The following is a 25,042-nucleotide window of genomic DNA, read 5'->3' on the forward strand; positions in this document are numbered from 1 at the left end:
ATGGTCTTTATTAAACTAGAAATAAATAGGCAGTGGAAAACTATATGAGGTATTCTTTTAATTGCCGGAGATTCACGTGCGGACGACAATAGAGAACGCGTTGAATGTACGGCACAGATAACCAGCCGTGCCAAAGGGCTGGATTTCAATATAAGCGGCAAGACTGCCTCAGCAAGCAGGCAAATTGCATCTTGTCCATTTTTTGCTGACGGGGCACCAGACTCTGGGCTGAAACACTAAATATTAAGTCATTATTAAGTTATCTGTAGATAAAGTATATCTGCGGTTGGCAAACAAGCAGGAGTCTAGGAAACCATAGCTTGCAATGGCAGTTTGGCTATACGTGGGAAACCTTAAGTTTTGTCACAAAGGTAAACAAATACGTGGTACGCTTCGAAAGAGCGGCATTGTAGCTACAGCGGTCACTTGATACTAGTTCCAAGGAAAGCACGGAGTCCTTCCGAGAACCACCTGTACCTCAGCACTTTCCGGGGATCTTGAAGATCACGTCCGCAAACCAGAAATCGTTCAAGCATTTATACAGTCATGAGGTATCGGAAGCGATCGACGTTCTTCTTGACGTACATCGGGGCCGCCTCGTATGGATCACAGCTCAAAAGTGGCGGGCTGTTGTCGAAGTATCTTCCACTCTTGCGCAGAGATTCGATGTATAAGGGATCTCTCTTCTCAGCGAGGTCACCCCACCGTATCCCGTCATCCCTTTGCGCCGCCGCCAGTTTTACCTGCGTAGTGACATGCAGCACTCCATGAATGACTTTTGAGCAGAAGTTTTTGAAATGGCTGCAGAAAACGAATAAGCACAATTTGCAGCTCCGATCTACAGAAAACGGCAGAACATATATTCATACGAATTTTTCGCAGGCTGAAACTATTAGAAAACAGTGAAACAAATATACCGTTAGAACGCATGTACGAAAAACGACGTTTCCAGTCACGTAGAAGTCAGCAGAATGCCATACTACAAGTTGGAAACATTTAGGGCCCAACCGTGAAATAAGTTTACGACGCACTTAGTAACAAACTGTTAATTAGAGCTGGATACGTATTGCATAACTGCACTAGGTGGTGTTGCGCAGACTGCGTGTCGTAGTTGTGGTGTGGTATGAGGGCAAGCAAGAGTGTGGTATACAGACTGCACGTTCATAGCTTATCAAGGTGCAGCTGTGAGAATAAGGTCAAATCTCATTCGAATCTGCGGTAAACTGCACCTCTAATTTTTCTAAGATTCCTTACACGGTTCAGCCCTAAATGTTTCCAAATGTTTATTACATGCGCGTTTTAGCCCTTTTGCGGGCTCGTTTCGTAGATAATACACAATATCGAGATTAGTCCTCCTGCAGATATCCTAAATGACACTGCAATGATATGTGAGTGAAATAAACTCAAGAAGATGCACACCCGGACGCGTTTCCAAGTATACGCACGTCGAGGTTCTAAAACTGGCATGCTTTACGTTATGCGAATATTTTAGCTCTTTCCGGTCATTTTTTAATTTCATTTTATCGCAGCAGTTACTTCCTATAGCCAGACTAGAAAAAATGCGAAGTCAGGGGAGAGGGAAGTAGTCTGTGAAGAAATGCTCCGTCTTGTGTTATGATGCAAAGACAGCTATGACTTGTTTAAACCGAAGCTGCCGCTTTGTGGAGAGATAGTGGTAATGTAGAGTGAGTTCATCTTGGCAACTTTTTACCTTAGAGAAGGGAATATGTTGAAGACACTGGAGAGGACATTGATGAAATGGGCAGTCATAGAATGGGGGCGCGTTAGAAGCAGCGAGAAAGTGTAAGTAGGCTACGCTTTTCTAATAGCCTGTATATTTTACACTTTTGCGCAAGATTACTCGGCGCCGTAATTCAGGCTATGCTTTTGAGTTCTCGAGTTAGATGCAGTACGAGGAACAAACTTGATCTCTGGACGGAAGGTAGTGCGAGTTTTTTTTACATAAAGCGCTGGCCCGGAAGCAAGCGAATAATGGTTGCTGCTAGCCACAAACGGCTGTGCTCGAGGCTTTATAAATGACATTTACATATTTATTAGTTCGATATGTTAACAAAGGCCTCCACAAAGGCACTGCCTAAACGGGAGGATGTGCAGTTTCGAAAAATTATCTGACCACAAAGAAATAAATAATAAATTTTCAGAGCAGTACACACCACATAGCACGCGATTACTTGTATGATTTACCAACCCTTTTATACCGTTGGACCACTACGTCTGGCAGCCGCAGCGGTGGCTCAGTGGCTATGGTGCTCGGCTGCTGGCCCGAAAGACGCGGGTTCGATCCCGGCCGCGGCGGCTGAATTTCTTTGGAGGAGAAATTCGAGGCCCGTGTACTGTGCGATGTCAGTACACGTTAAAGAACCCCAGGTGGTCAAAATTTCCGGAGCCCTCCACTACGGCGTCTCTCATAGTCTTTGTCGCTTTGAGGCGTTAAAACCCCATAAACCAAACCAAACCACTACGTCTCGCATTAGAGAGCCATGAAAGGCAGCGCCCAATTGCAGCAAAGAGCGTGCTGATTTAAAGCTAACGCCGGTAGAAGAGATCAAAACCATTTGAATGAACGAAAGAAGGTCCCGACGCTTGTGCAAGATGTTAAAACTTAGCCCTAACCTTTGCGGCGCCTGGCACCATCTCCTTTTGAACAACCGCAGTTATGGCTTTTGTAAACTTCATAAGGCATCGACTTACACATTTCCACTGTAGGAGACACGTCAGTAATATGGCGATGGCTTCATAGAGCGTGAAAGGCTCAAAAAACGAAATCAATTAGTCAAATTTCTGCGAAGCTGAAATGCGAGGGCGAATTTGTGATATGCATCAGTAAATTAGCGCGAAAATTCGGTTCTCAGCACAGAAATTGAGAACAAACACTAGAAAATGAACAATTTGGAGAAAAGAAGTTCCAAGAAAGTAGCAAGAGGTGTCGGCTTTATTAATTTAGTCGGCTAGTTCCCAATAACCTTTTGCTTGCCGCATACCTTCCAGAACTGCTAAATGAGTATGAAAACTTATGGATCGTTGCTGTTTCTACCTGTCATTTTTTGTTTCCTAAAATGCCAATTAATCCGTAACTTTATTGCACGTCTGATTAGAGAACGACAAAAATATCCAACTCCTCCAAACAAGTAAACTGATAAAACCAAAAGTATGTGCGTGCAAAATGATTGGACTAGCAATGCATTGATATGAACGCCTCTAGGGCTTTCGTGTATTCATGGAAAAGAGACATTCTTGTTTTACAGTGGCACTTCAGTAGCCCTTACCTATTGTAAAGTCTTGCCCGAGCAGAAATGCAAAACGAAATTAATCAAAAATTCTATCACTCAGACCCAAAAATCTCTTTTAAAAAACTTATATCCCTGTAGAACGTTTGAAATCTTTGTCAATTTGGAAAAAGGGAGACAACTTAAGGCTCAAATTTTGGTGAAACGCAATAGAAGTATTCGATTCGCAATATTTTATCTCTCAAAATGCCTGAAATAGAAAATATCCCAGAAGTAGACCATATATTTCATGAAATGCTTGTAGGTCAAATTATTGGCAGATTCAGGCCAGTATAGTATGAAAACCATGGAGGACTTAAAACACTAATTTTTCCGTGAAGACATTAGCCAGCAGAGAAAGAATGCTTAGAGAGAAGCTCAGCCATGGGCGAACTCGGAAACAACGCCTGTACCAATACAGCAGCTTTTTAGGCACTTTTTCTGATGCCTTAGAGCGCTCAGCTATCAGCGCAGCCTGGCTACGACAGCCAGTAATTTTGATAGGCTTTTCGGAAGTAATCCAGTGGGTAAAAATTCGGCAGAGACGTTTAAGACTACCTAATTATGGGAATACGAAAGTGTTCAACCTGCCACAATGAAATCCATGTACGAAGCCGCCAGCATGCCCTCCATTGTCTCCTTCGTTTCCAGTCGAACGATGTATGACATCACCACACACACACCTCTACTATGACACCACCCGGAAAAGCGGTACGACGAAGAGTTGCATCAACATTTTGATACGAAAGTCTGAGAAGGAATGCAACTGAAGGTGCATAGGTTGTCGGTTCGAATCTCTCTCTCTCAGGTTAGCCTCCAATTTCGCTAGCGCATGCAAGCTATACGCAACAAGAAATATTATAGCACCACCTGCAACGCTGTAGGACAAACAGTTACGTTACAATTTTTGTATGAATGACGGGAAATTTCTCGCCACATGAAGGTCGGCCAGCGGTCTGTATAAATAGACGAAAGGCATATGTATAGGATTGTCTCAAGTGGCGGTGCTGGGCTTGCTGTGTGTGTCTACAGCATATCGGTGACGTCACCAGACTTTGCTTGCCGTCACTGGGATTTTTTCTAACAGCGAAAGAAACCTCCCCCTCTCTCTCTCACACACCCACACACACCCCCCCACACCCACACACCCCCACACACACCCACACACACCCCCACACACACCCACAAACACACCCACACACACCCACACACACACCCACACACACGCACACACACCCCCACACACACACACCCCCACACACACACACCCCCACACACACACACCCCCACACGCACACACACACACCCCCACACGCACACACCCCCCCACGCACACCCCCCCCCACACACACACCCCACACACACACACACCCCACACACACACACACACACACCCCCCACACACACACACACACACCCACACACACATCCCACACACACACACACACCCCACACACACACACGCACACGCACACACACGCGCGCGCAGACACACACACGCACACACACGCACACACGCACACGCACACACACCAGAGGTGCCCCGGCAGAGGCGGTTCGTTCCAACTGGAAGACTGAAGCTTCTTTCTTCGCACCAGGGGTGCCCCGTCAGAGACGGTCTCAAGATGTGTTGACACGCAGGGATAAAAAATGGAATAACTGAAAATTTATATACAAATATTTACAGAATATACAAGTTAGATACAACGGCAAAAAGACAAACAACCAAAAGGCGGAACTGGCTAATACTAGGGGAGGCCCCTACTCGGCGTAGCCGAAGATGCGTAGCATCTGACCTTAGCGCAGAACCTCGCTTCCGGCTCCGGGACCCGGTTTTAAAGCCCTAAAGGCCCGGCCCACATTCCGTAGCTTCCAATCATGTTACGGTCTTAACATCATTGGTTCATCCAGGGCATAGCCAGCCCTCCAGCTTCCGTAATGTAGAGCACTCTCTTCACCACAAAATAAAAACAAACACAAATAGGTATTCGTGTCAGCACGTGCGCGAATCGGTACCGCGGGGCGGGGTGGACACCCGTACCGTTGGCGCGTTCGCGAGCCGCCACGTTCCAAATAGGAGACGCTTCGTTTTGAGCGCCCCCAGCCGCGTTCCGATGACGCCGGTAACACTACCGATCCCTTACACGCCCTTCCCAAGATTCTACAAAGGGCTCAAATGCCACTTTTAGAATTGTAACAAAGGGATCGGTACGGGTCACAAAACCACCCTGTGGGTGACATGCCGCAGCTACACCAGCACTGGCACCAACAAAACCAAAAACAAAAAAATGCACAGGGCACCTACACAACATTACGCAAAATGCACACTTAAATACACACAGTGGCATGCCTGCCGTGCGCCGTAACACAGCGTCCAAGTTGGTGTGTTGCACCCAGTTCACCACCTCTAAAAACACACTCATCCTCGCGAATGGGCACACATGCGCACAGACACTTGCAACCGGAGCTTTCATTGGCACTCATATAGGGTCCGTAAGCGGCCACGTGAGCCTCCTTGGTCGCACCGAGCGTCCCTGCGCGCGTTCGAGCCACCACGCGTCTCAACAGGATGAACGCCTAATGGCCACTATACTCATTAGGTTTGTTCTACAGCGGGACGAGAGCTCGAAAGCCGGTGCCCTCCAGGATCAAAAACGTCATGATCCTCGATTGGTCCAAATATATGACCATGCGACGCCCATAAGGGCACGCTCTCGTCAGCGCGCCTGTACGGACGGCGTGCTGCGTAAGGAACATCTCTCCTGCCCAGTTCAACTGTAACAGTGCGGCCGGCTTCTCTGCCCATAATTTGGCGTACCGCCGCACGGAACGTGCTGTTCCAAACGCCGACTTTCAGTGCGAAAGCTATGCGCCTGTCTCCTGGTACTTTTGAGCATTTGGAGCTATTTGCACCGTTCCTGCACGGACAAACATTTAAATCGCCGCTCCCTGCTTGATAGGCGCTGGCCGGCTGCGTGGCATCATCTGCAGCACGAGCTGACTCGCCGTCGCTTGACCCGAGCTTGTCTTGTGGCAAGTCGTCACGCATTTCCTTCTCCTCGAAGGACCTGGTCGGACGCCCATCGGGTGCGTGCGACAATTGCGCGGCACTCTGCCCGGTAGGCGCAACAGGCCCACCTCCGTTCTCTGCCTCAGATGAAAGGGTCTCGCCATCAGCAACGCTACGAGGGCCTTCATGCGCTATGACCGACACAGTGTGCCGTTCCAGCAACGTTAGCCTTTCTCCGGTCACTAGCTCCGTGTCAGAGATCACAATCTCATGCATAGAGCCTGCAGGAATTAGATCACTCTCCTGCTTGGTCGCGGACAATTTGGTCTCGATTAGCTCTAGACCATCAGAATTGGGCGGCTCTTTTTCTTTGCTAGCCGCCCGCAGTGGCGGAAAGGCTGTGATCCCTTCAGAAATCTCGTTTTCGCTCTCTGCGGCATTTCCTAACAAAGAGGCGTCCGCGAATATCGGCTGATTGCCTACAGCGACCTGACTGCTCTTTCCTCCACCTGTGCTTGAGCAGCATAATCCGTTGTCTTCCAGCACAGGCGGCCTCACCTCTCGGGACTCGGAGCAGTTCTCCCTGGCTGATCCACTGGCTCTCCTACTCTCCTTGATCTTAGAGATCTCGAGCTCTACCTGCTGGCGTCTGGCTTCGATTACCTTCAAGAAATACTTAACCTCCTGAGGTTCTTCCTCACGAAGCAGCGCCTTTCCGCCATTCACTTTCCCGAGTTGAACCTGAAGGTCCGCTAAGCGCGCCTTCGCTAACTCAACCTGGTACCTCACATCGAGTGAGGGCTGGCATGGATAACTCTCCATACCGCCGTCTGTACTCCTCAACTGTCCTACCGGCTCGAACACATGCACAGGGACGTGAACAATGCGACGAAGGAAACTCACAGTTTCGATGCGTCGATCCGCATTGCCAGCTCCTTGGCGTCGGAATCCACCGCCACCTTCACCGGACGCTGCGATGAGCTGTCGCACGCCGCTGGTCCTGTGCCCGCGGTCGTCACTTGCTGCGACCCGCCAGTGACCGTCGAGTTCTCGACGCGCTGCTTTCCTTGACCGGATGCAGTCCCGCGTCGCTGGACACCTGCCGTGGTCCTTGCGTCCTTGCCGCCGTCTCTCCGCAGGTCCTTTCTCGAACGCTGCGGTTGCCTGATCGTCGCCTTTCTCCCTGCCTTCAGTCTTTTACTGCGCCGTCTTCCGATGGCCGCAGGATCCTGTCGACTGCGCCAGTAAAGTTTCACAGGTTCCCTGTCTTCCTCGCACCAGAGGTGCCCCGCCAGAGACGGTTTGTTCCAACTGGAAGACTGAAGCTTCTTTCTTCGCACCAGGGGTGCCCCGTCAGAGACGGTCTCAAGATGTGTTGACACGCAGGGATAAAAAATGGAATAACTGAAAATTTATATACAAATATTTACAGAATATACAAGTTAGATACAACGGCAAAAAGACAAACAACCAAAAGGCGGAACTGGCTAATACTAGGGGAGGCCCCTACTCGGCGTAGCCGAAGATGCGTAGCATCTGACCTTAGCGCAGAACCTCGGTTCCGGCTCCGGGACCCGGTTTTAAAGCCGTAAAGGCCCGGCCCACATTCCGTAGCTTCCAATCATGTTGCGGTCTTAACATCATTGGTTCATCCAGGGCATAGCCAGCCCTCCAGCTTCCGTAAGATAGAGCACTCTCTTCACCACAAAATAAAAACAAACACAAATAGACATTCGTGCCAGCACGTGCGCGAATCGGTACCGCGGGGCGGGGTGGACACCCGTACCGTTGGCGCGTTCGCGAGCCGCCACGTTCCAAATAGGAGACGCTTCACTTTGAGCGCCCCCAGTCGCGTTCCGATGACGCCGCGTACACTACCGATCCCTCACTGTCGGCCAGCGGTCTGTATAAATAGACGAAAGGCATATGTATAGGATTGTCTCAAGTGGCGGTGCTGGGCTTGCTGTGTGTGTCTACAGCAGATTGGTGACGTCACCAGATTTTGCTTGCCGTCACTGGCATTTTTTCTAACAGCGAGAGAACCCTCCCCCTCTCTCTCTCTCTCACCCACCCACTCACCCACCCACCCACCCACCCACCCACCCACCCACACACACACACACACACACACACACACACACACACACACACACACACACACACACACGCACGCACACACACACACACACACATACACACACACATGCCACCTGCTTCTCTCGTAATGTAAGTAGGAGTGCTGCCACATTGAAATGCGTTCTCCTAAGCCATGGGTACATGAATTCTTGTGAACCGGACACCATGGTACTGCCGATGCTGTATTACACGGTGCAGGACACAGAATTGGCGAGGCTCGAGACGCTCCAGGGAAAAAAGATAGGGACGATTCGTTGGTAAATTGGTCAATGTATTTGTCTATAGCAATGTAATAGCGTGAAGTAGTGTGTTTGAATACTGGTATTAAAGTAACTGTACAGCAGGTACGCTATATGCACTAAATGTTACAATAGGCTGTTTTTCATCGTCGTCGTTAGCCTAACGGCGCCCACTGCAGTACAAAGACCTATTCCACACTCACTCTTATTGTATTACTAGAATTTATGCGCTGTTTACTGTTAGACTTCAAAATAAAATTTATTTATTTATTTTTTATTTATTTCAAATACCCTCATGGCCCTGCGGGCATTAATAAGGGAAGTGAAACAAGCACAGATGAAAAAAAAATACATTACAGCACTACAGCACTACATACTGTTCACTGCACTGAGTATTACAAATTTCAACAATTCATGAAAACCTAGACGAAAAAGAAAAAGAACGAGAAAAGAGAACAAAAACAAAAAACTACAAATCAGCAACACAGAGTTCATGTTTTGCTGTCATGCTGACACATGTCATGAGCAAGAAAAGCTCATGACATGTGGGCCCTTCACTGAAAAATTAGGTAAACAATTACGACATTCGTGAAGTGCGTCATAAAAAATGTGTTCTCTTTTTTGCTCATGCAAGAAACTAGTGGTTCAAGTTTAAGCCACCTAGGTTTCTAGCTCTGCAGTGTGCCTACACATCATCATTTGCTTCAACTCTTCGACTCGCCTGCAAAACTGTACTTGGTACTGCGTTCTTTTTGTTCTGTTTCTCTCAGAAGAGGCATCTGCAAGCAGCCATAAAGATAAGACCTAAGCAGAGAGTCAGCGCTCATAACTTCTCTTTCCCGTAGACAAAGACAAGGCACCTAATTACTAAAAGAGAGATTATCTAGCAAGTAGGCCGCAACGTACGTGGAATTAATTTAGTTTAGTTTATTCAAAGTAGACTAATTGAATTTTCAGTTTTTGTAAAGTATCGAGTTATTTTTATGGTCTAGTAATTTAGTAATGTAATTAATCGCCAGCCGGCAGTAATTTCGAAGAAAAACTTATTATTTGCTTTCAAAATTGCTTTCATTACTATGCACTGCTACTCTCGAAAGCAGAACAACGCGCGGGAAGAATTACGTAGGACTGTGCCTCCGGTACCACCCGTCTTCTCTGCTCACGCGTTGTTACCCGTGGGCATTGAATGAGTAGGCGGGAGCTTTTAGGGTTCACGCAGGCAGCGTGGCAGTGTTCGGAGGAGAAAAGAGGAGGCCAGTGACGGGCAGGGAAGAAAGAATCTTATCCAGGGTATTTACAATTTAAAACTATAACGTTAGGGCTCTCGTTGCTCAGAAAATGTGGCGTCTTCGTCGGTGCTGGCATTGCGAGCATAAAATCCCTGGAATAGCAACCGAGGTGGGCCACGTAGGTCGCGTGACCTTGTGACGTCATCACAACCTGCCCACCGGATTGTGAGCAAAATAACCACCATGGCAGGGGTCAGTTAAATTTATAATTGGCCGCGAGAACTCAAACCAGCAGGAGTGACCTTACTGGCACAAGCCGCATCGCGCCAGCATCTTCCTTCTAAGGGCCATCGCTTAACCATTGTGTCAGGAGTGGTATAAAGACTCCCAGGGACCTATGAATGCGAAGTCGAGAGTGACCAATTTGCCATATATGGGCGTTAACATATTGAAAACATCGTCTCACGCCTCTAACGCGGAGTTTGTGTCGCCTCCAAATTTTTGTTACAACTGAGACGTGGCAGTCGCCGACCGAAAACAAAGCTCACCTACATTCTCGACACCATCGTCACACACTCTGCTAACACAGCGTTCCTGTCAGATAGTCGCGGCGTACGCCTCGCAGCCCGGACCCCGCACTCTGAGTCTGTCAGCACTGACGTGCAGCTGGCGCTAGGCCCCAGCTCGAAGCCAACCGGTATTTGGAACGTCTGTTTTGAAGCTGGCTTCCAACGATGTCTGCGGGTAGCAAGCGCTACTCGACCAGGTCGAAGCTATGTTTGCCGCCCCCCCTAATTTATGGTGACACGCGGGCCAGGATGCTCGGCGTGTGGAGCGCTTGGACAGATTTGAGTATTATCGCAACTTTGCCCTTGAGGTAGAAAAAGGGCTCAACAGCGTCCTATACCGTAAGCGGCAGTGCAGTGCACTTTAGCCCCCCCCCCCTTCCCCCCCCCCCCCCCGTCACAAGTAGCAGCAAAAATGAGCTTTATTTGTAAAAAGCGCAAAAAAGGGTTCTGTTCTCTAACAATCCGCGCTATTTCCCTTTTAATTTGGTCATAACGTCAATGTGACGATGCAAAGCAGGTGGCAAAGCAAAATCCCCATCACAGGCACATCCGGTCTGGTTGCGGCACCACCGCTAGCCAGCGTCCTGCCTCCTCACCAAGTTCGGGTGAGTCATATGCGATACGCTGCGCCAATTCCTCACACAAGTGACGTCAGGTTTCTTTTTCCGGGTCAGGATTAGCGGCGATAAATCTGGTTACGCATGTGAAACTTGTCCTTTTCCGCCATATGTAGGCGTTACCTCCGGTCCGCCAGTCGTCTTTGGGCTCGAGACGCTGTTATGGAAGTAAGTAAATTTTTTTTTATTGCGCAAATATGGTCTTGAGCATAAGAGAGGTATATATTTCGACCTGGTGGCGATATATACAATATACATAATTGTGCAAGCCAGTATACATGTGCAAGCCGGTGTCGGCTACAAATGCCAACATGGCCCGGTATCGGGGGCCCATCGGTCCTGATTCGAGTGTCTGGTAGTCTGCTCGATAGCAACCCTGAATGCAGAAGTGTCGCTTCTTGCCTCCCGAAGTCCTGGGCAAGTTACCATAAAATGAGCCAACGTCGTCTCTGTAGCAGAAGCGGGTTAGGAGGGGCAGTTCAGAAGGCGGTTCTGTGATGTGCAGCAGGCCCTGACCGCAAGCGTCCTGAACGCCACCACGTGACGGCGAGTTAAATCGCCGGAAAGGTTGGATCCACGCAGAGCAATGAAAGCACGCATGGAGCAGCGGATAAATTTCGTTTTGGCAATACGGCGTCTACTGCGGATAATTTCAGCGCAGGAAGAGGGTATGGAGCTTGCAGTTGATGGGACGCACTGTCCGCTTCCCTACGACGGTGTGTATTGGGTAGGCAAGTTAAATCATAGTTTTATTCATGGTTTTACGTCAAAGGGAGCCTCATTCAAATGCAGAAGACATAGAGGAATGCAAAGGGCAGGTGGCGCACGTCGCAGTTGAAAACTTGTCAGGAGAGAGCCGAGGCACTCCTAAGGTAACATCTTCTAAGGGCCCAGTGGTACCTAGTTACGCTCGTCGCCGTTATCTTTATTCTGACGAAAATAGTGTATTTTTTTCTGCGGATAATTTAGGTTCCTTAATTGCTCGTGTAAATCTATGGCCTAAAAATCTACCTGACTGGCTTGTTGCAAATGAGCTTACGTTAACTGCTGGCAAAACAAACTACATTATTTTTAGTTGTTTTTACAGACCAGTTTATATGATTAATGAAGTGATATTTCAATCGCGACCGCTAGAACGAGTTTGAGATTATCTAATGTTTAGGTGTCCGATTTCACGAAAGCCTTCGCTGGACCTCTCATGTTGACTTTATTAAACGCAATGTTGCACAATGCATTGATGTGCTTAACAGGTTCCGTCTACTGTTACCTTGTTATTTACGAGCTCTATTTCAATACCGTTCACTCGCGGCTTCATTACTGTTGACTTGCATGAGGCACTGCTGGTAGGCCAAACTGGAAAGCCTATATTTATTACAGAAGAAAGGTGTCCGAATCATTGAAACATACCGGTGCGTGACTCAACATGGTTATAAGATGGAATCTTGGACATTCAATCCTTCTATAAGTTGCGTTTGCAAAGACTGCCTTTTTATATTTTAAAAGCGATCCACAACTTTTCATATCGAAGTGTACGAAGCATGAGCCGCACTACAAATTTAGGCAAACTGCTTTTATAAAATCTAAATGTAGGACTAGCTATGGGAAGCAATTATTAAGATGGCTTATTCTTAACCTGCTAAACCTTTATCCTGATTTGTTGGGCATTAAGGAAGACTGTTCTTCTCTGCATGCTTTCCGAAAGCAGATGAAGAATTTTTCTTGACTTGCATATAAACTCGACTATGCTTGTAGGAACTGCGGTGCCATTATAATTACTGCTGCGTTTCAGGCGATCACCTTCATTCTGGTCATCTTTGTTTTGTCAAGCAAACACATTTGTGGTATTTTCTTTTTTTCAATTACTTTGACTGGTAGCAAGGGTGTGTTTTTAAAGTCTGGTTGGATGTGGAATCATACGGTATTCCTGTAGAGTTTTGATGTAATGTTTTTTTCTGGGGTGTGTTTTTTTTTCTCTTTTACGATATTCTTGCAGAATTTTGCTGAAATGCCTTTTGTGTCCATAATGCGCTGTATGAACGCAGTGTGTTTAGGAAATAGTCAGGCGACCTCATCATTTTCAATCATTTTCAAAGTAAATTTTGGCATATATGATGTTGAACTGATTGAAACCATAGAATTTAATATGTGTTCACCCTCTAAAGTACCCTATACGATAACGTTGGATCCTAAATTTCATTTCTTTGCTTCACAGTAGAGCACTTCGGGTGGTGATTGCTTCCTAAGGCCTCCTGGTAGATATGAAACGACAGCACATTTTTCGTGTGTATCTGCCCAAGACGTACTGGTGGAGGCCACCAGAGGTGGCAGCTTGCAGTCCGTCACTCTTCAGCACATCCAAACTGTATATTCCAGTAAATTAGGGCTTATTTTACTGGCATATGTTTGCGTGTATATTTCACGAAAGCATGTTCTTAGAGATAACATTTAATGCCATGCTTCATGCTTTTAGTTTATAAGCATTCTGAAATGTACCACACAAGCCTGCACAACTGTTACCGAAAAGTTGTCTTTACAAATAAGACGACCTAAATGTTCAAGCTGAAGGCAAAGTTTGCGGCGATGACGAAGCTTTTGCAAAGGAATGCAGCAGTTCATTTTGAAGCACCAAACCTTCTGCAGCCTTCTTTCAATAGGAGAGGCAGAAAAGGCTGTCATATTGATTCCTCGATTGGTAAATTATATCTGACCCTTCTCTGCTCATGGTTTAATTATTGCGTTGCTTTGCTTCCTCTCGTTTCAGGCAAAGAAACCAGTAGACGCGCACTTTGCAAAAAAGCTATTGTCTCAATTTTTTCCGTAGTCACATAAAAAAGCTGGTAGTTTGGGCTCTGCTCACCAGATCAGAAATCTTCATTGCACTCGTCAAGAACATTATCTGCTTCACAAACGCGTTAGCACGAAACTGTAATTTATTAAAATATTGCCTTTATTATTGAGGTAGGAAAGGAAAAGCATCTACTTCCCTATGCTAAATCGTACATGTCGAGCAGGAAGAGCAGGAAACAGTCATTTTCACTGCATTTGTGATGCAGTGCTAACCACTGATAAGTAAGGAAAGGAAGGCTAATTTGAAGCAGTTTACAGAGATTTTGTGCGCCAGGTATTGCAGCAGACTTTATACAACTCTATCCGACTGCCCTTTTTGTTTACTTTCCTTATTAAAATATTTGTATTCAAAACGATGGAAACAATACTATTAAAACAAGCCTGGGCGCATGCATATGCTGTATACAACTCAGGGAGGAATTTTGTTACGAACACATTTGAGAAAATGGTCGCTGAGTACTGGCAAGGTTTTGTTTTCTGAGAGTAACGTAAGTAGAGATAATAATTTTGAAACACATGGCACTTTCTTCTAATTATTAAACTGTAGTATTTCTTGTTGTGAATTTGGCGAAAAATGTCCTGTAGAATTGAGCAACAACTCGAAAAAAAAAACGAAAAAAGCTTTTGGCATCACAATCATTTTAACGAGTATTCTTATTATTTCGGTAGGCTCTGGCAGCGCACAACGTTAAGGAATGATGGAGGTGCAGACTGCGCTGAATCCCAGTTGCACTTTATTCAGAAAGAGAAAGCCCTCATAAAGAGCATTAGAGTTTTGTTGAAGTCGATGGTCAAATGTAATGCAAAAACATGCAGAATGAATGTAAAACTACAGTGCGAATGAAGAAACATCAATGAGAACCAGTTTGGGATGAAGGTACGCTGTACACGTACTTTCAGTCGCCAATACGCAAATCTATGAAACCAAAACGCTGGAAAGACTAAACATTTCTGATATTAAATCTCAGACAGGAGTAAAAACTTATCTTGAATTTCCGGCAGTCAAACTTGCACGTGTTTACAATGTCTAGACGAACGCGAGTTTTTTTTTTTTGCCTTCTTTGTGCAAATTTTCCCTGTTGTTTGATGAATTCGGCTTCCATAGTCTTACATGGGGTCTAATCCTGTCTTGAGCCGCTTATCGCCGTCATTCTCAACAACGACCCATGCTATTTTGCTGTGGCTGAAATGTAAAGTAAACTTTATAAAAAACAACTGCACAAAAAACGACGAGACAAGAGAAAAAAAGCACAAAGGAGGAGCTAACACTAAAACTAGTTGATTCACCAACGCCTCCTCCTTTCAACAAAAAACTGCACGCGCAAGAAGAGCGTGAAGCAAAAAAAAAACGTAACAAACTCGCCAACACGAGATATTCCAGCTCCTTGCGGTAGAGTTGGATGGACGCCTCGCTAACACGTTTGTCCGGCCCTAGTATCGAGATTTCTAATCATCGCGTTTGCAGGACTTACAATGCTTAGCGAGATTCTCCACCAGTGTATCATCGAAGGAATTATCAGGCTGTATTAATATTGTTTTCATGCACCATCCGTTTGCCCGACATACACCGTGCCATAGCTGGGCGGAAACTAAGAGATTACTTTGCATATGCAAGGCGTAAACTTATTGGTGGGGTTAGTGTTAGCGTGACGTCCCTCCGCCTGTACCCCAAAGAGCTGGAATTTATGGGGCTTGCGAAATGGTTACGTTTTTTTTTTTTCACTTTGTATGGTTGGTGCACATACACACTGACCAGACAACAGGTGATGCGGAGACAACTGCAGACGGGGACGCTGCCCAACCCAAACTACATATCTAAATCCATAAATAAAGATATCAATCCCTCCTGCCGCTTTTGTGGCGAGAAAGATAACTTTGACCATATGATCTGGGCGAGCCAAATCAGTAAGGCTCTCCCAGGACTCTTGTCTCATCCCTTCTAAGAAGCATGTGGCAAGCTCAGGTCCAGTGGTGACCCCGACATTCAGTCCAAGGCCGTCGATTGGGCCGGCGTCGCCAAAGATCCCCACGGCTTGCGGCACGCGAGCTAACATGCGTTAGTCCCCTACGCTTATGCGCAATAAAGTTTTGTCAGCCACAGCCTCAACTTTGTTGTTAAAGCAAAGTGACATTGAGCGATCAGCCGGTTGTTAGTCTGCGCCTGTTCTCTGTGCTTCTGCTGTCTTGTCCAGTCTTTCTTTGCACAGTTTTCGTTTTTTATAATGTCGTACCCGCTAGACCCTCACCGCACTCTAGTACTGTAAACTGCTTTTCGCGCAGGTTGTCAACGTAATTATTCGGCTCACGAAGCCGGCAATATAGGCACTGGTCCTTCCCTTCCATGTAACATTTCCCGCAGCATAAAGGTATATGACGCACCATTCTGGCTTTGCCGGATACAAAAGGAGTCTTGTGTTTCTTGAAACAGTGGTGTTTCCCATACAACTCAGTGATCTTACACAGCCTCGATAACTTTGTGTGAGCTGTGTGCTTATAATATCTGCTTCACCTTGTGCGGTAGCCTGTGCTGTAAGGGTCTCTGTGTTTACCGTCCACATGAGCCCTGGACAGTCTTGTTATTTTTCACTTTTCTATATAATTCATTATTCATCGAGATTAAAACTGACCCCCGATACACCTGCTACCTCCAATTCAACTATCCTTTCATGAAAACTGCTTTGCATGGCTTGCGAAGCGGAAATGCATTTATGATTCACAGGTTAACAACTCAACTTAACGCAAGTTCGTAATGTGCCGTGCTGAGCTCAAGGTGAGGTTTGTTGCCCGCGGATCATACATCCAGAAGACTTCCCTTCAAAAACCTAGCATTTGTGGGGACGCGCTTTACTAGTCCCCTGTGGATCGCTTCCCCGCAATGCACTCTCCTCAGTTGTGTTACTTTAACCAACAGGGAATTGCGCTGGCGTCGCAGCGACATGAGCGCCACAGATGGCGTGTTGGCTGCGCGCGTGCGGGGGAGAGACGGTTCCTTTGGCTCGGGAACGGGAAGCACGCTGACATTCTGCGCGAGGCTCCGCTCTTCACCGGCTTGCGCGAAGACTCGTGGGGAGGAACGTTTACCCGCACCTCGTCCTGTCCGGATGCGGTGTTTCCCCTTGCCCTAGCGTGGGCGAACATTCCGTCGTAACCGTGCCGGTGAATCGGACGTCCTCGATCACTCAGCGTATTTGTTGCTGGGTAGCGTTATTGTTGTTTTATCAATACATGCCTGTTTGTGTCAGGCAGTGTGTCGTTCCTTTGTTCCCTCAGAGCAAGGGCCGCCGTGGACGGCGTACGCTCGGTAGCGTACGCAACCACGGGGTGTGGTCCGCGCGGTTCTGAGCATGCCAGCCGCGGTTAAACGGGGAGAACGTATTTATCTCTCCAACTATTAACACATCTGGCACCCACATTATTCCCACATCTGCTCTTGGAACATTAGACGACTCTGTTCGGTTCGAAGAAAGCTTTGTTCGCACATGACAAGTGCTTGGCCTAGCGTGAATTTTGATTGCTAGGATCTGCGGCATGCTTTCTTGAGTGCGAGGTGTATTTTGCTGCATCAAGTTTGACCTTTGCTACATGCTCAGCGCAGTTTTCTTCCAGTTTTTCTTTTCAGGAGTATCTTCAACACGAGAACCACGTGGTCCGCATCGAAGGAGCTCGAGGTATAGTGCCCGCGCAGTTGCTTAGCCCGAAGCGAGTGAGTACGGAAGCCCCGTGGCCGGTCCGAGTTTTCTTTACATATTTTCTCTACTCTTTCTGATAGCCTGGGGCCACGGGTACCGCTCCGAGCTCGTTGGTAATGCAGTTCGGCACAGGGCGCTCCGACACCGTCCGATACGGCGGGCGCCGACCGCCCAGAAGCTGCTTCGTGCAGAGAGTAGGGTAGGACCACCCAACAAAGGTGTTGTCTCCTCGCGGATCCGCGCACGTAACCAATTTCTTTTGTTGGGGGTCGTCGTAACAATGGTAGTGAGGCTTTTCACAGCTGCCTGCACCATGTTGGAAAAAACACGACCACCGGACCGGGGTGCTGAGGGGGGGGGGCGCACTGCGCTCCCCGCTCGTTTTTTATAGCCTCGCACGAACCGAGCAGTCTCGGTAAACTCAAGAAAGGGCTTTGTTCACTCGAACTAAGCGTTTACACAGCCGCCCGACACGTGTTGCTAGCGGGTAGAGCATTGAGCCACGAGGCCTTTACGGACGCTGTTTCCCCTCCCGAGACCTACGTTATAGGCATGCGGAGTGTGTTTCAGAAATCTTGCAGATCCAGTGAAGCCACCCAGGCTTGCTGTCCTGTGCACATCGTCTCGCTGCTGCCTGCGGCGACGGAGCTGCCTCTGTCCTGTTTGGAGCATCGATCCCGGGCAGCCATGGCGAGACCAGTCAGCAGTCACCTCCAGCAGCTGTTACCCTGGCGACAACTGCAGAGCCCTGGCCCGCAGTTCGCAACCGGCCTTCTCTTCGCGGGCCTGCCGACACGGAGTACACGGGCCATGCGAGTCGTCCCAGCCGAGACCTTCACGCCGCCTTCGGAATACCGCGGAAGTGTTGCATGGACACTGTCCCTGTGACCTCCGCTGCAAGACCGGCCTCAAGCTCGTGAAGACCAGGAGGCTCCTCCATAGCATGTACTTGCAGGCGCTTGGTTCTATTTAAGGTTGCGGGAATGTGGAGATGCGAATTGCTCGTCCCTTGTGGTTCGCTTCTCCGTAGTGCACCCTCAACTCGTCCCAGGTGGTTCGCTGCGCCGCAATGCACCCTCCTTAGTTGTGTTACTTTAATCAACTGTTGAGGGTGCTGGCGTCGCAGTGAAACGAGCGCCACGGATGGCGTGTATGCTGCGCGCGCGAGGGAGAGAGACGGTTCTCTTTGGCTCGGGAACCGTGAAGCGCAGTGACGTTTGGCGCGAGGCTCCGCTCTTCGCCGGCTAGCGCGAAGCCTCTTGAGGAGGAACGTTCACCCGCACCTCGTCCTGTCTGGCCGCGGAGATTTTGCTTGCCCTAGCGTGGACGAACATTCGCTCGTAACCATGCTGGTGAGTCGGACGTCCTCGATTCCTCAGCGTATTTTGTTGCAAGCTGGCGTTATTGTTGTTGTATCAATGCATGCCTGTTTGTGTCAGCCAATGTGTCGTTGCTGTGTTCCCTCAGAGAAAGGCCCGCCGTGGTCGGCGTGGGCTCGGTAGCGTACGCGACCACGGGATGGGTTCCGCGCCGTTTGGAGCGTGCCAGCCGTGGTTAAACGGGGAGAACGTATTTATCCCTAAAATTCAAAAACCCACAGACCCTAATATAGGAAGCGAATAGTTCTGCTAATCTGCACTTCAAGCATCAATGGAAGCAGATGAAACAGCTAACGGGAAGTCGATAATATTTGCGATAATTTTGGGAAGCATTACTGCACTAAAGAAAAACAAGAACACCTCCGTATCTAAGTATTTTTATGACACTGAACCTTTCCGGTTCACTCTTAAGTCTATTTATAATTTCGTTATTAAAAAGTACCTAATGGCCTCTATAGCTCTCTTAAATCCTTTTGTAACAACAGGAGGTCCGTCGCTCGTTTTACAGTTCCTTTATGCGTTGAACAAAACCACAAAAGGAATTTTTCTAGCCTTCCTTTGCATTCCCTTTTTTTTTGTAGAGAAGGCTTAAAAAAGTAGTCCTAGGCTTGTGCTGTCGCGTAAGAAACTTTCTGCTTTTCGCTTATTTGCAAAGAGTAAGCCTTCATCGACGTCGCAAAATGGACGAAAATCAGCGCAACTTAGAAGTCCAATTGCTGAATATAGCATAGAACATTACTCACCAGTACACCTGCAGGTACAGCATACTCACCTGTATACCGTGAGTATCGAAACACCAGGAGCAGTGCCAACCGGCGTGACGGGGCGGCGTTCCTTGAATCGTCCACCGCTGCTGCTGTGTTCCAGTGTTCGAAAGATTCCTGTTGGCATAGTTCTCCATTCTGCGGAGGCGCAGAAGGTCGTTTCCGTACACGTTGCGGAGAAAGGCCACTGTGCAAGCGCCGCCCACGACGACTGGCTTTCCTTTTTCCCAAAAAAAGCCGTACAGGAACCAGCGCAGACTCACAGCCACCGGCTCCCCGTAGCCGTCATGGTGTTTCAAGAAGAGTAGCACGTCACGGCTTGGTATTTCATCGGCATCGGCTATCATGAAAAGATCGTCGTCCCGCAGCAAGTGGTTTAGCATGCGCTGACCTCTGTGCCAGATGGACCTACGAAAGTAGTTCTCGGGCGCCCACGGATTTTCGTCGCCGTCATTGAACTCGCCCACTGTCAGTGGCAAGATCTTGTGCGCGTGTTCGGCCAGAAATCCGGCGCTCAGGTTTGACCGCAGGTGCAGAGGCTTGGCGGTTCCGAAGAATGTGAAGTTGGACTCGCAGACCACGTAGTAGTCGACAGCGTCACCCAGCTCCTTCACTCGAATTTCTAGCAGGTCCAGTTCGTGGTTGAAAACTAGGCCGTTGATGATGACACGTGGTCTCGAGCGACGCTTGATGAGCCCCTGGGAGTACCACACTTGAAACCATTTGGTTGACCACACAGGGTCTGGAACGGAACACTCGTCACCGTTCCAACCCTTGCGGCAGACACACTTCTTTTTTGCAAGTCCCGGCACCGTACCTTCTTGAAAACAGTTGGGCAAGTTGACATGGGTAGAACTGTTCTTGCGCAGTGGTTGAGAGTTCCGTGAATTCCAGTGTACGTACGATCCTTTAGAAGCATTCTCGTTCGCACGGATCGCTGAATGTTTTGGAATGGCCTTAGGCCTCAAGTGGGTTTCCAAAAGTATTTTTTCCTGCAAGTAATCGGTTCGCCACGCGATGTTCCTGTGAACTGAGTACCACAAAACTGCGCCAGCAATGAAACCAGTTATACACAGCAAAAATAGCAGCTTCCATAGTTTCGCCGAAAAGATCATGGAAGTGGATCTGGTTGCCCTAACGCCGTCGCACAGAGGAGTATTTTTTCACTGTTCTTTGGTAAAACGCATACGCGGCTCACAGCACATACAGCTGTTGACCAGCGCTCCACAGCTGTTTGTAACTGGACTCGTGGATAAGAGCAGTACAAAAAAAGCAGAAAGTTACGACAGTGTGGGCCTGACGGCAGAGGAAAGGGCAGGAATGTGTCAAGCCGAAAGTGCGTATTATTCGCTGGCTCGCAATTGAAAGGCAATATTTTGAATGCGCTCGTTGCTCTTCACCCAGATGCTTACATTTACTTGTGTTGTGTTCAAACAAAGTGTTGGTAACATGTTCGTTTTGAGAGTGGTAGTGCTCTTTTGCAGTGCCGTCGTTAGGCGTGGGAAACGTCTTCTTCGGGCGACTACAAGCTGCCACAGATTTCTAAGAGAATAATTTACAACTCGCCTGAAGAACGCGGGAATTCCTGTAATGCTTTTACTGAAACATGAACAAAGTTTTGATTGCAAGGGCATTGCAATACATCTGTCAATCACAGCAGCAGCGGCAGCGAAGAGAGCAGCAGCTAAAGGCATCTTCCCCTATTTGCAGCTACAGGGAAGGTCCCCTTTCCTGGATTGCTATGTCAGGACCGTTTGGCACCGATATAAGCATATGTGCCGTCAACACGAGGGGCGGTGCCCTTCGGCCATTTCCTGGAGATAGCGCCACAGTGCTTCCGCTGGCCGGCACTGACATCACTCGGGATTGCTTAAAAAGGACATGAATCTGAAAGCCGGCGGTCATCACAGCAGCAGCGCCAGAGAAGGGAGCTGCATCTATAGACATTTTTCTGCGTTTACAGGTTAGTCCTTGGGACAGACGATATTGGTTCCATCTAACGTAGCCTGCTGTCGCTGCTGCTGGAATCACTCTTTATTTGTATTGATTTATTACTTTGGTTCCCCATCGAACGTGCCAAACTGCGTCGAACTGCCCAAAAGGAGGGGTGACCTACAATCAGAACTTGAAGCTGAGATTTATAGCATTGCAGATAACATTTTTCACAAGGTAGTATTGAAGTTTCAACACTCAGGAATAGATATTTTCAAACGAAGAGCCAGGTGAACAGCGTCGAGTATAGTGTGGCATCCTTGAAACAGCATGTAGAGGAGTTGCGCAACGAGAATCGCCTCCTTGCAGCTGACAGCCAAGTGTTCAAGTCTAGAAGCATTGAGATAACAAGCAAGATTGCTGGTCTTGAACAGCATTCAAGAATAAACAACGTTGAAGTGAAAGGCGTTCCTTGCATACAAGGCGAAGATTGTGTAACTATCACACAAACCATTGGCGGAAAAAGAGATTCCCAGGGACTACCGCTAACCACAATTCGGCTCATCATGTTCACAAGAAATCAAAGATCGGAAAAACATCCTGGCCCGCTCTTTCCCGATCACCAAAAAAGCAAATTTTGTTAGCAAAGCGCGGAATGCTCGTATCACCTTTTTCTCCATTGATGTCAGGGCATGCGAGTATACAGTCTCTTTTTTGTCAGCAATCACCTGACTGCGCGAAACAAGGCATTATTCTCTAAGGTTCTGTCGCTGAAGAGGACACGTAGAAGTTCCTCTCAATGAACAACTGCATGATTAAGGCTCAGAAAACGACATACAGTACTGTGTACCACACCACAAACGAGTCCAACCTGTCAAACATAATGTAAACCATTGGGCCAGTATGCCTCGGTTACTTTCGTTCTCCCGATGTCGTCCTATTTTTCGATCAATCAACTGAAGAACTTCATATTGGATGCCACTTGCTCAGCAATACATGTCAATGCAAGAACAGAAAAAAACTGTGATGCTATTTACGACTGACTTTCTGTGTTCCCCAATATTTTCGATTATCGGAATTTCAACAAACTTGGTTAATTGAGCTTGATAAAAGTTTTCTAAGCATGGTGGAGCTGCATTACATATATCCCATCACTTCACTTATAAACGACGAATTGACATAGAATTGAACATACCTCGCGGAGAATAAGTTTGGGTGAAACTTTATCCCTTATTCTTAGACATCTATAATACAAAATTAATTTTTGCCTGTATTTACCGGTCATCGTCACCATCAGTTTTCGAATTCTGTACCGCACTTCACGAGAAATTAGGTATTCTCTCATCTGAAAATGCAAATCTCGTAGCAGTAGTCGACGTAAACATCAATCTCCTCGATTAATCTGTTCTTGATAGCATAAACTACAGGAGCTCATTCCATAGCTTTTGTCTCGAGTGCATCATCAAGGCTCCAGATCGATGCACTACTTCTGGCAGTAACACACTCATTTTCATGCTTTGACATATTTATTGTCCCTTCCAGAAGGTGGCGTCCTTCAAATAGACATAATAATAATAATAATAATAATAATAATAATAATAATAATAATAATAATAATAATAATGGTTTATTTCCACCAAATCAAATACAATTTGATGGAGGAGGGGAGAAAAAAAGCGGCTATCCGCTTGACGGAGTTTTCCTCTCCTGTTCAGACGGCAGTGACAGAAAACGAGGAACTAAATTGAACATCAAGTCATAGATGAACAAAAACATCAATATAAGCAATGTCTGTAACCGAACCGAATACACAGAAATCAAAAGGGGGTATCAGCAACGAAAAAGGGTTATCAGCACAGTAGACGACCAGTCATCAAATAACAAAAAGGGCGGAGAGCAATTCATAAAACAGGAGTTGATGTATTAGCACTTAACCAAATGAACAATCATACTACGCAGAGAGGAGATGGTGATTTCACGGAGGTTTACGCCTGCTTCAATTAACTGGTTTTGTAAATACGGCAGTTGGTAATTAAGTCTTTGACGACCGTAGCTAGTTCTTGTGAATGGTAAAACCCATTGTGGTTTGTGGCGATGCGGATATGGTGAATCGGACATCGGACTGATGCAAAGGAGCCATAGAGGAAATGGTGTCAACATGGCGCTTTTGCACAACTGTATACACGCGCAGCAGTCTGTAAGCATAGAGGTTTAATATGGTGATAATGTTGAGGTTAGTTACCAAATCCTGAGTTGTGTGTCAAACGGGCAAGTCATAAACTATACACAAGGACTTTTTTCTGAAGTACTAATATCTTGTGTAAGTTAGTATGTGTTGTTGTTGCCCACACTAATGTGCAGTAGTTTAGGTGTGAACAGAACAGGGAATTATATAAGAGAAGTTTGACTGTCTGTGGTAAAATATGTCTGTGGCGTGATAGAAAACCTATAACCTTAGATGTCTTCAACATGACATGACTGACATAGTCATCCCACAGCATATTTTCGTGAAAATAAACACCAAGTGATTTGAATGATTTTACTATTTCAATTTCTTGTGATTTATAAGAGAGAGCTAGTTCTGCACTACAAGTTTTATTCTTCGGACGGAAAATTACAGCTTTGGATTTTGACACATTTATTGAAAGAAAATTTGAGTCTGACCATTCCTCTAGATTCTTTAATATGCGATTAGCATGCATGTTTAGGTCGTCACAGGTATCACCAGGTATAAGGATAGTAGTGTCATCGGCATAAATGATAATGCGGGCGGAAGTGTCAATAGTTACAATGTCATTAAGGTAGAGATTGAACAGCAGAGGGCCAAGGATGCTGCCCTGAGGGACACCGGTATTAACTGAGCGTTGTGATGATTTGAAGTTTCTAATCTGAACATATTGTTTTCGAGATGATAAATAAGATTTCAAGAGATGCAAAGCTTGTCCTCGTATCCCGTATAGTTCAAGCTTTTCCAAAAGAATACTGCGACTAATCCTGTCGAACGCCTTCGTGAAATCCACAAATATACCTAGTACTAACATTTTGTTTACAAAATGTTCTAATATATATTCCTTTTCGTGAAGAAGGGCTAGCTCTGTTGATTAATTCTGTCTGAATCCATACTGTGAACTAGTAATTATGTTATTAGATTGCAGAAATTTTTCCATTCCTATTAGCACGATTTTTTCTAAACCTTTAGAAAATACTGGAAGAATACTAATTGGTCTGTAATTACCAAAGTCATTCTTATTACCCTTTTTATACAGGACAGTCACCTTTGCTATTTGCATATCTGAGGGGAAGGTTGCGGTTTCTAGACATAGGTTATATATATAAGCAAGAGG

The 25,042-nt window shown here is 46.8% G+C and overlaps 1 protein-coding gene across 1 annotated transcript in view; it reads right to left on the reverse strand.

Moving 5' to 3' along the window:
* Positions 1–536: 536 nt before the first annotated feature.
* LOC149346487 (beta-1,4-mannosyl-glycoprotein 4-beta-N-acetylglucosaminyltransferase-like) overlaps positions 537–25,042 on the reverse strand; it is a 35,542-nt gene continuing 11,036 nt past the window's right edge. The window contains exons 3-4 of the mRNA XM_089541353.1: positions 19,775–20,758; positions 537–743 (exon numbers count right to left, since the gene is read on the reverse strand). Of these exons, the coding sequence (XP_089397479.1) occupies positions 537–743; positions 19,775–20,758 (1,191 nt within the window). The remainder of the gene's footprint in view (positions 744–19,774; positions 20,759–25,042) is intronic.

Source organism: Amblyomma mixtum, chromosome 4 (assembly GCF_055824585.1).
Source record: "Amblyomma mixtum isolate Tamu chromosome 4, ASM5582458v1, whole genome shotgun sequence".
Lineage (NCBI taxonomy): Eukaryota > Metazoa > Arthropoda > Arachnida > Ixodida > Ixodidae > Amblyomma > Amblyomma mixtum.